The sequence below is a fragment of the Nannobrachium achirus genome (genome assembly GCF_963921795.1).
Source record: "Nannobrachium achirus genome assembly, chromosome: 15".
Lineage (NCBI taxonomy): Eukaryota > Metazoa > Chordata > Actinopteri > Myctophiformes > Myctophidae > Nannobrachium > Nannobrachium achirus.
Window position 1 is genome coordinate 16312019 of NC_137822.1, and position 17220 is coordinate 16329238.

A 17220-nucleotide genomic window follows, 5' to 3' on the forward strand; every position below is an offset into this window, starting at 1 on the left:
AAACCTTCCCCACATCCAGAGGACTGCTTTGAAGTCTAACAGCCTGACACTGAAATGTCTGTTATGTTAGGTGGCATACAGTACATTCACCTTAAGAAACTGTCTTGAAATGGCAATAGTCAGATGTTTTGGCGAAGAACTGAAATACACAGTTTCTCTCCATATATATCTTGTGAAAACAGTGTGACTTACACACAAGTGACAATTAGCCATAGTTAATATGGTAGAGCCAAACCACCACAAAATTCAAATCTACCTCGACAAGAACACATGCAGTGTACCGTGCCAAATACCCAACTTTGTCACTGTGCAGAAACCTTGTATCTCCATATTTTATCTTTTTATGATTCTCCCATAAATAAGTATCATATTTTAGATTCTGTCATATGATAATGTCACGCAAAGTAAAGATAATAGCGTTGCAAGCTTGCAGAGCAGCTATTTTTGGCAAAGAGGTGTAAATGAGGTTTAAGTGGTTATTTTACCAATGAAGAGTATTAACAAGAGCGTGTGACTAAATCAGGGGTTCCCAAACTTTTTTGTCTCAGGGCACCCATAAATATTTGTTTTAATCCGAGGCACCCCTACATTATAATGTTCACTCCCAGCACCTTATATTTATAGCATATCGTCGTTGTCGGGTGGAAACCTTGTATGTCCAAAACCGTTCGTTTTGTATTTATCATCTATAAAATGTACTAAACTAGTGAAAACAGCAGATCTACAAGCACACAACACCTCGAGATCTACAAGCAAACAATGTGCTTGTAGATCGTCTGTTTTCACTAGTTTTGTGCGACAATCTTGTATGATGAAGCAGGGCTTTGCTTTACCAAAAGACGTACACATTTGAAACTTGGAGATATGAGGTTTCTGCCCGACAGTGATTGCGACCGTAAGGTCGCAGTTTAGTATCAAAACCTCCACCGGCCGTCCGTCGGTCGGTCGGTCGGTCGGTCACACGTCACACCTTTGCCCTGCTCATATCTCCGCATCAGTATGACATCACACTGCTGACATCAGTATGACATCACACCGTACACAAATGACCCTTATATAAGACCGGCATTATCTACCGACAGCTGCTATAAGCCAACCCTGGCGATAAGGTCTGAGTCGAAGAAATGCTTCTTTCCTGGCAAGAATTGCCCCTTTATACTGTAGGGCTCGTTTGTGTATTGTATGACATCACGCCACATCATCGGCTGAGGACTGGGTGATGTCATCATATCTCCATATATGGAGACATAAGTTGCTCATGCCCAAATATGGGCTGGTGAGGTCAGACTTAGTGTGATGCGTAGGTTATCTCCATATATGGAGATTCAACTTCAATGAGTATATAAGACCGGCATTATCTACCGACAGCTGCTATAAGCCAACCCTGGCGATAAGGTCTGAGTCGAAGAAATGCTTCTTTCCTGGCAAGAATTGCCCCTTTATACTGTAGGGCTCGTTTGTGTATTGCATGACATCACGCCACATCATCGGCTGAGGACTGTGTGATGTCATCATATCTCCATATATGGAGACATAAGTTGCTCATGCCCAAATATGGGCTGGTGAGGTCAGACTTAGTGTGATGCGTAGGTTATCTTCATATATGGAGATTCAACTTCAATGAGTAACCATGTCTTGATAATTGGTAAAACAAACTTTTGGCCTATTTGTGGAGATAAGCGACCAACGGTCGCTTATCTCCCAATTAGGGAGTCTTACTGGTGATATTTTAGTGATTATGTTACCAGGAAAACATTGAGATAATAGCCATTTTGGTTAGAACTGACTGAAAATACGTTTGTACTTCAAGTTTAAAATGATACTAAATATATTTTAAGTGTTCAAATAAATTCCAAATATTATCAAGTTATCTCGCGGCACCCCTGGACAGCTGTCGCGGCACCCCAGGGTGCCCCGTCACCCACTTTGAAAACCCCTGGACTAAATAATAATTACATCGAAACACAGGTTCTTTTTTTCCATTTCCTTAAAACTAACTGTTTTGGACATACTAGGTTTCTGCCTGTATAGAAAGTGGATATAACTATGGGTAGGGGTGATCTATGGGGTTGCCGTTGTACGCTATTTAAAATGTCTTATAATACACTGCCTTGTGTCTTTTATATTATAGCCCTAGATAGTGCAGTTTGTCTTACTTTGAAAGTAAAAGATTACAAGAATTGTTAAATAAGAGTTCAAACCAATGGGCTTATAAATTAAGAATGAGAGTCCTACTTAAGTTGTAAAGCTGGCTAGGCACCACTGAGAAATGTAAGAGTACAGCAGGATTAGTTTTGCCACAATCCGATAATCTAATATATATATATACTGTATACACACCCCCCACACACATATACATGTGTATGTACACAGTATATACATACATAATGTGTGTGTGTGTGTGTGTGTGTGTGTGTGTGTGTGTGTGTGTGTGTGTGTGTGTGTGTGTGTGTATATATATACACACACACACACACACATTCAAAACGATTATTCTTTTCTGCAATAGCCGCTTCTTTTCACCTGACAGGGGGAGTTTCCCCTTGGACGTAGCGTGTGGAAGGAACACGTTATTTCCCTCCATCAGGCTGGCCAGGGGGAGGCAGTATGGAGACCAGGATTACTGCATGTTTTTGTGAGGGTGCCTACCCTAGGAGACACGGGGAGAACATGCAAACTCCACAAAGAAAGGCCCTTTCGCCAACCCCACCTAGGGTATGGGCACAGGCGATGCGGAGGAGAGAACACGCCCCCAAGTGCCCACAGTGTCCCTGTGCGGGAATCGGACCCAGGACCTTCTAGCTGTGAGTACTAGCGCCACCGTGCGCCCCAGTATATACAGTATTGACCATGTTTGCTTACTTCAGATTTTTTGCAATTTAATAATGTTTCCAGTGCTTCTTGAAAGATTTCCAGTGATTCTTATCTAGATAATTTAGTGTGATTGTTTGAACTTGACCAATCTTTTTGCCTGCCATAGCCAAGACGAATATTTCAGTTCTTCAGTGGTGTTGTCGGAGACAGCTTTTAGCATATAAACACGAACAGGGAATGTATAGCCTATTTCTATTTGTGTTATGTTCCCATCCAAATTTCAAGAAAAGTTTAAGATTTATTTTCTTTTTCAATCGTCTTTTGAATGTTAAAAATGTTTGGCATAAGTGAATAAATAGATATTTTACTTTTGGGTAAGATGAAAACAGAAATGTCACTGTTTTCACAAAAAATGCAATCAAAATGTCTTAATGGAGCAATCATGATATAGAGTAAATGTTACACATTTCTGTTTCTGTTTAGCTTTTCTGGAAGTGTACTACATAAGATAATTTGCATAAAATATTTGGATTGGATTGAAATACAGTGGGCCTATAAACATTGTGGGGTTGTATCTAAGATGTCTCGATGAATGAACTTACTTGACACAGTTTATGTGAGAGCAAGTTACATATTAGTTCAAACAATGAAACCATTACGCCTGTGCTAAGGTTGGATGTGGCTAAAATGACATCCTTGCAATTATTTAATCACAGGGCATTTTACTTTCGTTCAAGCACTCGAATCCACTTTGCCATCTGACTCCTGGCCTCAGCAAGCTAGAGAATACATTTCCAATCCCAGATAGCTCATTATTCGAACATCTCCTGTAGGTCTCCTGACAGGCGATCATTTGTTATGAGATTTCAAAATATGTCTGTTAAAGACGTTCACGTAACACGAGATTTTGTGGCGGACTGATCCGTTTAAAACAATACCATGATTTGTTGAGGCGTATCACCTTACAATAATGTCACATTAATTAGATTACGTGATATGATTATAGATGGATAAGTTACAATGTTGTCCTCAGTTAACCGTTAGTCTCTCATTGAAATCCATGGGTACCACTTGCTATACTCTAAGATGCATAAGCACCCCCACCACCCCAAATCAAAATGTGCAGTTTGAAAATTAGGACTAGAATTCTAAATGTTAAGGTATCCTGCTAAACTCGGGTAAGAAAGACAAGGAAAAAACAGTCTCCTCATCCCTGAGAGGCATGGATTCACTGAAGCATTTGGTTGCAATAACCCAACATAATCCCAACAGTATACCACCTAATCTGCAGTGCAGATTATGGTAGTATTTTCGGTTATTATATTGTTAGCACAGTCTGGTGGAGCAGGTCACGCCGACATCTCACACAGGCACATACTTGAGAGTGTGTGTGAGTGTGACAGATAAATCTCTTGAATCTCGATGATCTAGTCTATGGCATGTCTTTCAGTAGAACATAGCGACACAGCCATTCTGGCGACAGCTCCTACCCCAGTGACTCTTTATAGAGAGGAAGGGACGTAGACATGCAAGGCCATCCATACAGAGAGAGATAATTAATAAAACAAGTTGGCAAGAGAAAAGTGGGAGAAAGAGAGCGAATGGGGATTAGTAAATTATCCCATTTAGGCCTAGAATTATTGAATGCTTTAACCAGTGAAAAATAGCAGATATACAAGCTCACAGCGCGGCACCGAGTGCCGCGCTGCAAGCTTGTAGATCTGCTATTTTTCAATAGTTAAAGCATAAAATAATGATACACAATAATGTGTACCCGTTCTAAATGGGATAACGTGAATAAAGAGAGAGGGAGATAGAGAGCAAGAGAGACAGAGTGAGAGCACAGACAGAGTGTAAAAAAAAAAGATCTTCCCACGCCCACTTATCATCAAACTATGAGTGACCACAGGGCTTGTAGTTGCCGGTGCATTGACTGGTCCGTGGTCGCTAAGTTAGTTGGTCAGTCTGTCTGTCAGATCTACGCACTGCAGTTAAGCTTGCTTCTGGCGCGTCTCGGCGTGTCTTCCTGCTTGGTTAGCCACTAAGCCTATTGACACAGTGATGGTGGTCTCTCAGGCTGACTGGGAGGAACCTGAATGTGTGTGTGTATCGCTCTGTGTGTGTGTGTGTGTGTGTGTGTGTGTGTGTGTGTGTGTGTGTGTGTGTGTGTGTGTGTGTGTGTGTGTGTGTGTGTGTGTGTGTGTGTGTGTCGGAGTGAAGAGGCAGCAGGCCCATCAGCCAAATCCTCAGTATCATTCCTTGACATCTCTTCCTCTGTGTTTCGGGGCCACTTTTTGCAGCCATTTTTCTTCTCCTCAGTATCAGCCTCTGCGATTGGTTGCTTCCTCAGTATCGGTACATGTCATAGGTACTGACCCAGGAAGAAGGAAAGGCCCACGTGGGGAACCTGTGCAGGATCTCCGCCAGCTGAGCAGTCCTCTGGTCCTCCCCGAAGAAGTAGTGAGACGAGATGGCCACGGAGATCATCCCCTCTGGACCCGATGGGTCTGACTCTCTGGGAGGCTGGAAGAAGGAGACAGAAGTACTCTTCATTAACATTAAAACCCTGGAATTATGTTATATACGTTAGTTATTGAAAATTATCAGATATAGAAGCTCACAGCACGGCACTGAATGCCGTGATGCAAGCTTGTAGATCTGATACGTTTTCTTTTCTTCTTTTTGACAAATATATATTTTTCAAAGCAAACTTTTGTAACACAAATTTGTGCTTTTGGGGGTCCCTGGAACAACATATTATGAGATGGGGTCTGTGACCAAATACAGGTAGTTTTGGTGGTCTTTGACATGAAAAAGTTTGAAAAAAAAAGTGGTTATTTAAACCACTGATTTAGAAGACATTTATAGAATCGGGGTCAATATATTCAAAGACTTGTACACATTTCTTTTTTTTTTTATCGGTGCTGACAAGACTGGTGGCAATGGGGAAGGAATGACCCTAACCCTAACCCAGACAGACTTAATGACTTTAAACCTGGCGCCCCAATTTCAAATTAAATCAAATGATTTGTCAAAAATCAAACCTTGGTTCGAAGTGAAGCGGTGAATTGTTATTCTATGTGTTCTAGAGCTATGAAATCTGTGGTCTAGATCTATACGTTCTGTGTTCTAGATCTATACTTTCTATGTGCCTTAGTTCTATATTTTTATGAATTCTGAATGAATTAATGATTATATCTGGAGGGCCAAATTGTCATGTGAAGCTAGACCAATCCTCAATTCTGAACGCACAGGACACACAAAGCCACCCCTTGGAAGCGGCTTTCACCGCTTCAAAAATATCATAAATTGCAGTTCTACACGCTTGCAGATTGGCTACATTTGGCTACATTTGCATGTCATACAGTACAAAGTACTTGAAGTATAAAATAGGGAATTAATTTATATAAAAGAATCACACCCGTGTGGAGTGAGCGGTGCTGCTGCTGCTGATGTCACCATCAGCAGGTCATGACCCAGCTTTGCGTGTACGTACGGTATGTGTAGTTATGACCCCATTGGAAAACCCTTGGAAAACATACATCAAACATACGACATTCAACCTATTGGAGTGGTTAGCACCGTTCACAAATACAATGCTTATACAGTATTTATTATGTGTTTATGTCCCATGGAGTTTGGCCAATGCAAACCTTTGCGGCACATACGGATGGACATAGTGACATTTACACACAAAGCCAGATGTAGGAGAAGTCGGCACCGCCCATTAAAACACACTGTAAGATTAAATATGGAGATACATTCTGACGTTATAATCTTTCTCAGACTAGTAATCTGCTGTAGGGATCAACCACTGAGGCGCCAAGACCCAAGGCCCCATTTCACATGATGACCAGACATCCCTGGAATGAAAATGCAGACAAAGACCCAGATTCACTGGGACTGTGATGCGATGGCAGGGCGCACATTGGTTTTGTGCCCTATTTGCTTGGGCTAAGAGAAGTTATCAGAGCCACTATAATGCATTTATGCAAATGAGCTTTTAGCGTGGAAGTACAACTACTCTATACACATTTTTACTGTATGTACATGGTGATGTACAGCAGGGGTTCCCAAACCTTTTTGTCCCAGGCCACCCCATAAATATTTCTTTAATCCGAGGCACCCCTACATTATAATTTTCACTCCCAGCACCTTATATTTATAGCATATCGTCGTTGTCGGGTGGAAACCTTGTATGTCCAAAACCGTTCGTTTTATGTACTAAACTAGTTCACTAGTTTTGTGCGACAGTCTTGTATGATGAAGCAGGGCTTTGCTTTACCAAAAGACGTACACGTTTGAAACTTGGGAGATACAAGGTTTCTGCCCGACAGTGACGATATTTTAGTGATTATATTGCGAGGAAAACGTTGAGATAATAGCCATTTTGGTTAGAACTGACTGAAAATAACTTTGTACTTCAAGTTTAAAATGATACTAAATATGTTTGCAAGTGTCCAAATAAATTCCAAATATTATCAAATGATCTCGCGGCACCCCAGGGTGCCCCGTCACCCACTTTGAAAACCCAAGATGTACAGTATGTGACCCTGAGGGCCAAAATGAGCTCTGTGGTCTAATGCATATCAAACTGCGGGTGAATGAGAGAAAAAAAATCACATCTAGTGTGAAGTGAGAGGTGCTATTTATGATATTATTATAATTTTATTTAATAGAAGGTATGCGCGTGACATCATCGTACCCAGAAGTTAAATGCGAACGCTTATTGAGTGCCAGTAGGAATCGTTTCCCGTGTCCTTTTTCAGTGCTTCCAATTCTCTTTGCCGTTTTAAATCTGGATAGGCCTACTTGTTTTTGTGTTGTATCTCTAATCTTATCTTTTTCAATCTTTTTGCATGTTGGAGTCCATATTCTCATAATTATGTTCTTGCAAACTGATTACTTTGCTTTGCTGTTGTATCAATATTCTTATGGACTTCTCATACAAAAATAAAAAATACAAATCACATTTATTTCAGAAACAAATCTAACATTCTTGAAAATCATTTTGGGGGAAAAAAAAAAGAAAATAGCAGATCCAGAGGCTTGTCAGCATTTGTAGCTTTGCAGTGATTCATTCACAATGTATATTTGTATGTTTGCGTCCCGGCGTGACACCAAATGTATCTTTGCTGAAAAGGTTTGGGAACCCCTGATCTATTCTAGACAGCCGATGGTTCCTTGCTGATCAGCCAAACTCTGCATGTTTCTCATAAAATGGTGGTTTGGTCAATTCGACCCTCATAAATGGTTCCTGCCCAGAACTGCTTCATCTCGCCCCGGCGCCATGCTACCAGGGCAGAGGCCATCAAGGTGAAGGGCACTAAGTAGAGCAGGGCCGGCTGGCCCATTCCTGTCAACTGCATCACAGCAAAGGTCACCACCATCCCCAGGAAGTAGGCGATACTGCAGGAGACGAAATAGATCTTCCTGGAGTTGTTGGTCCACACATCAAACCTGCTGCAGTAGGCCACCAGCAAGCCTGGTACCAAGATGTCTCCATAGCCCAGCATGGAGAACTGCGTCATCCCGCACAGGTTCTGAGCCCTTGCTGAGAATCGTGGGACTAGCATCAATAGAGGCAGTTTCTCGGAGGGTGCCCGGGGTTCAGCAGCATGGACCCACACCACATCATTGTCCCTCCTATTTAGTGATGCACCCGGGCCCAAGGCAACCTGCGCCATTATGCTCAAGCCATTCTCAGTGAAGTACGGAGTGATGAAGACGAAAAATACGTCATATACCAGCAGGAGGCTGAGCAGAATGACACAGATCTTGAAGCTGGACAGGGAGATGGTCTTCATGAAGTACAAACAGAAGGCGATGGCGAGGAAATCCTGCAAGACCCAGATCCACTGTTCCTCATGCCTGTAGACTCCCCAGACCACTGCTGTGCTGATGCATGCTGTGGCCAATATGAGCGACCGCACAGAGAAGGTACACTTCCGGTTGGAGAACCGCATAGGGCCACAGCCCATCTTGTCCATCACAGCATCCATACAGCAATACAGTGCGTGAGCAGAGCCCACGCAGAATATGGCAATATAGAAGTACACAAGGACATTGTAGAAGAAGTACGTAAGGACAAGCGTACCGCACATTGTGGCCACAAAGATGGTCACTGTGAGCGGCGAGTGCAGGAACAGACCGCTGTCGTCTTCTTTGTTTCCGCCCCCTCCTCTGCCGGACGCACGGATGCTCAACAGATCTCTCTCACACACCCCAGACCAGTAACCACCCGAGACCACCGTGACAACGGCAATCAGTAGCAGGAGAATACTAGAGTCAAATCGAGAAGGCTGTGGTGCATATAGTTTCGCTTGCATTTGCGTACCAAACACCCGCTCTGCATCGAGCATGTCTCTGTACCACATGAGAACCACAGGAATACGGATCTTCTCATACGCTGACTTCGGAGCGTATGGAGTGGTCAACGTGTCTGTGCTAGCAATGAGCAGAGCCGATGCCCCAAGGTCTTGGGCAAATTGACCCTTCTGAATGAATGGACAGAAGCCTATTCTCACCACTAAGGCCCTGTCTCTTGCCGTCTCTGGACTGACCACAGGGGTACCACACAGCAGAGTGGACATCATGTTCATCAGTGGATTCTGTGAAGCACTCTCAAGAGTTTCTGGCAGGGGGCTCCATGCAGAATTGTACACAATGCAGTATTCCTTACTAGAGACATCATTGGAAATGTGCAATATTCCCAGTTGGCAGTTTATCAGCGATGACAAGAAGATTACCGATAAAACAACGATCCAAAGTATTTTTGCCATATTGTAAGACAAGGCATAAATATCTTAGTAGTCCTCCTTGATTCACTGCATTAACTCATATACCTTCTTCAATGTTCCTTGTTTCAACTTAAAGGACATAGTTGTGATGACAAAATACGTCATAGATACAGTATGTCATACTGTAGATACAGTATGTCATAGATATGTCATACTGTGGATATGTCATACCGGTATATATGTCATAGATGACTGACGCCAAAGATGATTAACGTCACCAGTGGCCACAAGAAGTCAGCTATTCAAATGCCGTCATTAGAGTTGGCTGACAGTGGTGGGTTCTGTGAGGGACATCTATCCATTCTCCAGTGGGGGAGACAAAAACAACTAGACTGCACTCTGTCGAGGTGCCAACTTGTGCCTTGTGCACTCGTGGCCATACTGTATATGGCCTACTTGTGCACCAGCAGAGCATACTGAGATCGGTGCTGCATGTGGGTGGGCAAGTTGGCACTCTGCCAAGGTGCCAACTTGCGCCTCGTATTTATTTAGTGTGGTTGCCCACACTATAGTTCTGGGGAAACTTTATTCTAGATAACCCTTTCGGCTGCCATTGGAAATTGATGGAAACCAGATTTATTGAAGCGGTGAAAGCCACTTCCAAGGAGTGGCTTTGTGTGTATCGTGCGTCCAGACTTGAGTATTGGTCAAGCTTCACATGACAATTTGGCCCTCCAGATAAAATCCTTCAGAATTCAGAATTCATAAAAATATAGAACTAAAGCACATAGAAAGTAGAATGTATAGATCTAGAACACAGAATGTATAGATCTAGAACACAGATTTCATAGCTCTAGAACACATAGAATAAAAGTTCACCGCTTCACTTCGAACCGAGGTTTGATTTTTAGAGTTGCAATTAGAATGCAATGGGGGAGTGGTGCTAGCTGGAGGATTGGTCTGGCTTCACATGACAGTTAGCTTGCTGCAGAATATAGTCACGGCAACCACAATTGCAATTTCCAATTGCATCTTTCTAGTATCAGGTCACACATGTTGTTGGTCACGTCACCCTGTGTTTTTCAAGGGTTTTCCCATTGGATGACGTAAACACAGACATAACAAGACACACAAGACACGGGACGCTCAGATATACCGAACGCAGTACTTGCGCACTCTGCTGGCACAAGTAATAACAATAGTCCAGAGAGGGGCTGACCCGTACAAGAACAACACAAGCCAACGATATAAAGCCACCAATGAAATTCTAGTGCCCCACTGAGCTCGCCGCAGGACGCTGCAGACATGAATGACCAGATGCTAGACTGCGCCCTGGATTTGATGAGGCGTCTGCCTCCCCAGCAGATTGAGAAGAACCTTAGTGACCTCATCGATCTGGTGCCCACTTTGTGCGAGGACCTCCTCTCGTCTGTGGACCAGCCCTTGAAGATTGCCCAGGACAAGGTGGTGGGGAGAGACTACCTGCTCTGCGATTACAACCGAGATGGCGACTCCTACAGGTCCCCTTGGAGTAATAAGTATGAACCCCCCATCGATGATGCCGCAATGCCCTCAGCCCGCCTGAGGAAGCTTGAGGTGGAAGCCAACAATGCCTTTGACCAGTACAGAGTGCTGTACTTTGAGGGCGGTGTATCCTCTGTGTACCTCTGGGACTTGGATCATGGCTTCGCCGGGGCCATCCTCATTAAAAAGGCAGGGGACGGATCCAAGAAGATCAAAGGCTGCTGGGACTCCATCCATGTGGTGGAGGTGAAGGAAAAGTCCAGTGGACGAACGGCTCACTACAAACTCACCTCCACCGTGATGCTGTGGCTCCAGACAACCAAGAGTGGCTCCGGGACCATGAACTTGGGTGGCAGCCTTACAAGACAGATGGAAAAAGATGAGACAGTGGGAGAGTCTTCCCCACACATTGCCAACATTGGCCGCCTTGTGGAAGATATGGAGAACAAGATTCGCTCCACTCTCAATGAAATCTACTTTGGGAAAACCAGGGACATTGTCAATGGACTAAGGAGTGTTCAGACTCTGGGCGACAAGTCGAGGAGTGTTCAGACTCTGGGCGACAAGTCGAAGCAAAAGACTCTGAGGAACGACCTGATGGAGGCACTCGAACGCAAACAGCAAAGATAGAAATGCAATTGTTCCCTTTCTGTCTCTCTCTCTTCTCTCATTCTTTCCAGTCTTTGTCATCTTTTCACTGTTTCTTCAAGTCTCTCCCTCCATGCCTGTTTCAGTGCTGCACTCATGGTCTCCCGAGATGGGACAGTGTTTTTTGCAGGTCTTTCAGTCCGAGTGTATCAAAAAGGCAACTGGTTTAAGGCAGCGGAAGCTTGTCATTGGCTGTGCGGAGGTGCCAAAAGTCGGGGGGGGACGAAGATACACCTAAACCTAACCTTAACCTCAGTAAAACTAATGCTGGTGAATGCTAACCTGGTGAAATGCTATCTGTGAGTGACAGAGAAAATAAGAGTTTCTCTCAAAAACCAACTGTGTTTTTATTGCGTCACTGTGTGTAGAACATGCTCATAGTTGAGCTGCGCGGCTCACCAATGACCTTGACCATCACCACAGATTTTCCCTATAATATGATATTGAGTTAGATACTGTATGTCATATTGACGTTTCATGGCCTTGTGATTTGTGATTTGATGATGAGTAATTACAAATAGTGACATACATACATACGTACAGTAGTACATATATATATACATACATACATTACATTACACACACAGCCATCGCTCCAAGTCTCAACTAATTTGAAGTTAGCCAAAATAACTCGATATAATTTTTTTTAAATCACACCCAATGTGAAGTGAGCGGTGGTCGTGCTTGCATAACGTCTTCAATTGGTAATTGGTGATGTAATACACACACACACACACACACACACACACACACACACACACACACACACACCTACACACACACACACACACACACACACACACACACACACACACACACACACACACACACACACACACACACACACATTGCTATGGCAAAACGCTGAGGAAAACACATTGCTATGGCAAAACGCTGAGGAAAAAGACTAGGATATAAGTCTAGGATGTAATTGGTGATGTAATATACGTACACACATATTGCTATGGCAAAACGCTGAGGAAAACAAATTGTTATGGCAAAACGCTGAGGAAGAGTGGCTACAGACACACACACAGCCACTCTATGGAGCGGTTTACCACCGCTCAAAAAATAAACAAAGGGATATGAAATATTGTTGGAAAATAAAAGAGTAGGGAGGTGAAACAGAAGTATCTAGGTTAGGGTTAATCCATACCTGTATTTCAAACCAGAAGGTCCATATAGGGGCATCTAGTCCGTGTGAGTAGAAGATGAAATATTCCCCATTCAGGTCAAACTGGGGGGTCCCATCCCCAAATGACCAGGTAGAGAGACTAGCTCCACGGTGAGGCATCAAATACAGGGACATGTGGCTAGGGCCTATATGAGAAATGATAGAGAATGCACACACACAGACACGTATGCAAGCAGTTTAACAGAATTATCTAGACATAAAGACAAATGGGATGGATTAATGTATAGTACATTTATCTAATGTGACTGCGGTTATGGAAATTCTGTTTTTCTGACTACATTCACGTCACATGTGACATATCAATCATCCATGTCTGTTCAACTCTGTTTTTTTTTTGCAGTTAACTTGACTTGTATGCCTTTTTTATGTCTTAGCCGAGAGCACTAGCATGCTATAAGAAAGTATTGACACTTTTTGGTAGCCTGATTTCAGACTCAGCGCTGGAGCTTGAGTCTGACATTGTCCCCATTGTAAGCGATTTCAGAGGGGAGGGGATTGGTGGGAGGGGTTGTGTTTGACTGACAGACCCTCGCAAGCCTGTTTCTGGCTGCGTGTGAGTCTGCACAGCAGATATCAGGTGATTGATTGTGTACATATTAGCCTACTGTACTGTTGTTCTTTAGATTAAATACAAAAACAAACTATCACACGGTACACAGACCTGCCTGTGCATGCTTGCTTGAGCTGCACACCCGCACATAACGTGCATACATGCGAGAATGAGTGCGTATCGATCAAACACCATTCACATCAGCCGTTTCAGACGGAGGACTATTAACATATCGAGGATTAAAATAACGGCCCGAGTGTTAACAGCGCGAATTAACATAGGGCTCAGACTGGATGCGGTGTCTCCTCTCCTCCTCCTCCGAGCCCGCAGTGCACTGGCAGTGGCTGGCTGTAAGCAGCAGCGCTGAGTCTGTAAACCGCTACACTTCCTCAAACTGGTTCAAAGCGTTGATTCGCTTGTCTCGTTAGATCCACCCCCACCTCCGAGGATCCGACTCTCATTGGACTGGTACTGCCTTATACCAGAGAACCTATAGGTTCATATTACAACACCAGACCAAGAGAAGCAGTCCGCTCAGAGAGTGGGCGGGTCTATGGTCTGGAGCCAGGCAAACTTTTTGGACTTAGAGAATGTCCAAAGACTTTCTGCCGATGTCTGGACAAATAATCCTCCATGATAGGGCATTCATTTATGAAAACCAATCAACTATGTCACTACTGACCTTTGACTTGGAAAGTCATCTTGACTGTTCCCCAGTTGGTGTGTTCTTTTGAGACCAGGCTGAACTCCACTGGAAAGCTGGGAGACACCTCTGGAGCAGGAAGGTACCAGTTCTTCCTACAATTACACACACGCACCAAATGCACATGAATGACACAGGAGGATATTTGCTTCTATGAACAAACAGCTGCCTGAGATGCGTAAATATTATTTCCAAACCAGACCCGGAAGCAGGTCCCACCCTGCTTGGTTTTTATCCATAATATTGCGTTGGCTACGATCTCCGGCTGAGGAACTGCAGACTGCAGAGAACTCTGGACAACGGTAACCTATCGTCATATGGTATGTGTATTGTACATTTTATACCGTGTGTACCTAGTAAGTGTATAAAGAAATTAGACAGCAAAAAGTTGAGGGAAACCAATTCTAATCCTTACACTTATCTTACCTACAAGCGAAATGTGGGCAACACAACACAAAAGCTTTAGGGCTAATGCTAAGGTGAAGGCTGGGAAGACTTTTCCTAAAATCCCAAACTCTGTGGTTTAGCCTACTCGAGACAGCCTCAGAGCGCTACGCTTCTTCAAAGGAAGAGAGACAGACCGATAGGTGTCACCCTTTCTTCTTTGACAATGGGTTCCCAGATTGGCCTACAGCTAACACAGAGAGTAATTTCTTCTGAGAAATTAGATGATATTCTTACGGCACTGTAACTGACTGCATCTGTGTGGCTGGTTCAGACAGGGATCTCCATATATGGGCATAAAAGGGATGTACTATATACAGTAAATGGATCTCCATAATGGGTAACTGGTCCAATATACATCACTCGCATGTCGCCCGAAGGCGTCTTACTAGTATTTTAGATTGTAATTAGAGAAAAGAAAAGATGAGTGTTCAAATGTTTTCATTTACTGCTCTCTATCGTTTTAGCGATTTTAATGGTTGGGGGGGGCATGCGTACATTCATATAAGTGGCTAAATATGCCTTTTTAGCCACAATAATCGCAGGGGGTTAGATTTTCACCCCCGACGGGACGGAGCATCGCGGAGGGTTAGATTTTAAATTATGCTGCACTTTTTTGACAATTGTTACTGTACCAGCAAGACTTCTTCTATGTATCTTCTTATTTCTGCATAGTGCACACTCGCGCACACACACACACACACACACACACACACACACACACACACACACACACACACACACACACACACACACATGGTTACGAGCCAGATAACCACTATTAGTGATATTTAGCACAGTTTACTGTATATTTAGCGTGAGATATGATTTACTGGTCCACACATTTCAACAAAAAGTTGATGATAAAATTGACCACTTCTGTAACTTGGGTCACTTCTCTCTTATTTTATCTTTTTGTAATCAGTTTCCTCCCATAACGTGGGAAAATATGAGAATAGTTTCATAAGCCATGTACAGTACAGTATAATACTGGTTTGTAAAACAGACCATAAGGTTCTTGCCATGGCCTACAGTATAGATTATCATGTTATGAGCCTTTAATTTGCAAATACTTTACCGTAGGCCTATTTATTTCTATTCATTTGATTGACAAATGAGATTTCACTTTATTATATATACTAGCCCTTACCCGTTCAAAGATATGAGCTCTGAAATGATGTGCAGTGTGTGTGTTATGGGGTGTGCACTGTGCACACAGTATATGAGGGATGGAAAGTAACTTTAACTGGTGCTTGCATGATAATATGTAGGAGCATCAATGTAAGAAATACCCGTTTGGTTTAAAGGCTATAGAGATACCCCCCCCCCCCCCCCCTACCATGGTGTATGGTATCTACCATGGTGTATGGTAGATACACCATAAAAATGCTAATATACAGCATATGATTTGTGAAAGTGACAAACGGGCTTCACAGTTATGTCAGGTGTGTTCATATGCTAATGGTGATGCGATTTCAGATCAATTGCTCCAGCCACTGAGGAGAAACGCTGTTTCAGACAGACACTCAGACATTTCGAAAATTATATGTTTGATATATATATATATACTAGTCCTTACCCGTTCAAAGATATGAGCTCCGAAATGATGTGCAGTGTGTGGGTTATGGGATGTGCACTGTGCACACGGTATATGAGGGATGGAAAGTAACTTTAACTGGTACTTGCATGATAATATGTAGGAGCATCAATGTAAGAAATACCCGTTTCGTTTAATGGCTATGTGTGTGTGTGTGTGTGTGTGTGTGTGTGTGTGTGTGCAGCGGTTTGGACCGTGAGACCATCCGCAGAGTAGTCTGTGTTTCTTTTTGAGAGGGTCGGTCCGCCTGAAAAACGCGTTTTGGAACGAAACGGTTACGTTTTGCGCGTTTGTGACGCCCTCTACGGGTGGAATTGGAAATGCTTCTGGGGATTCGTTGAGTAAGCCACCCGCAACCTGTGGCAGAAATTCAGTGTTGACTCGACGTTTTGTTTGTGATTTATGGCTATTGTTTGCAAAACGGGCCCCTCCCGCTAACTTTGGAAGCCCGTTACGAACGAACGGTATGGACTATCAAAATATCCCTTGACTATGTTCATTGCATGGGTTCAGAGATCATGTGTACCCATTTTCGTGACATTTGAAGAAAATATGTAGGAAAAGGAGCAAAAAGTGTGTTTTGGAGAAAATTCAAAATGGCGGAAAATCTATCCTGACGCAAATGGGCGTGGCCTATATCGGGAGATGCGTCTCGACCCACGGAATCCAGGGAAAAAATAATTTTAATTTTCCGACCTACGGTTCAAGAGTTACAGGCCGAAACGTAAAGTGGACTGTTATAGCGCCACCATGATGCCAACTGACAAAGTTATTTTTTATTTAATCCTTGATATCATTATAAATCTCCTCTCAGAGTTTTGTAACTGTAGCCCCTATGGTTTGCGAGAAAAAAAATATTGAATGTGAGTTTTTGCGATTCCCATTATAAGTCAATGGGAAAAATTAATTCACTAATAAATTAATATCAATTAAACGATTTGTGAAAGTGAAAAAAGGGCTTCACAGTTATGTCAGGTGTGTTCATATGCTAATGGTGATGCGATT

At 43.1% G+C, this 17220-nt stretch overlaps 3 protein-coding genes across 3 annotated transcripts in view; 1 reads left to right on the forward strand and 2 right to left on the reverse strand.

Moving 5' to 3' along the window:
• Positions 1-4591: 4591 nt before the first annotated feature.
• The window catches only part of ermp1 (endoplasmic reticulum metallopeptidase 1), a 55342-nt gene continuing 42713 nt past the window's right edge, over positions 4592-17220 (reverse strand). The window contains exons 13-15 of the mRNA XM_080743327.1: positions 14154-14269; positions 12883-13046; positions 4592-5337 (exon numbers count right to left, since the gene is read on the reverse strand). Coding sequence (XP_080599453.1) covers positions 5161-5337; positions 12883-13046; positions 14154-14269 — 457 coding nt within the window. The 3' untranslated portion in view covers positions 4592-5160. The remainder of the gene's footprint in view (positions 5338-12882; positions 13047-14153; positions 14270-17220) is intronic.
• LOC308299058 (signal peptide peptidase-like 2A) lies at positions 8028-9410 on the reverse strand (the record flags this gene model as incomplete). Its single annotated transcript, XM_080742783.1, has 1 exon — positions 8028-9410. The coding sequence occupies one exon, from the start codon at positions 9408-9410 to the stop codon at positions 8028-8030; it is 1383 nt and encodes a 460-aa protein (XP_080598909.1).
• LOC308299059 (F-actin-capping protein subunit beta-like) lies at positions 10860-11708 on the forward strand (the record flags this gene model as incomplete). The annotated part of the gene is made up of 1 exon (XM_080742784.1): positions 10860-11708. One exon carries the CDS (start codon positions 10860-10862, stop codon positions 11706-11708), a length of 849 nt encoding a protein of 282 aa, XP_080598910.1.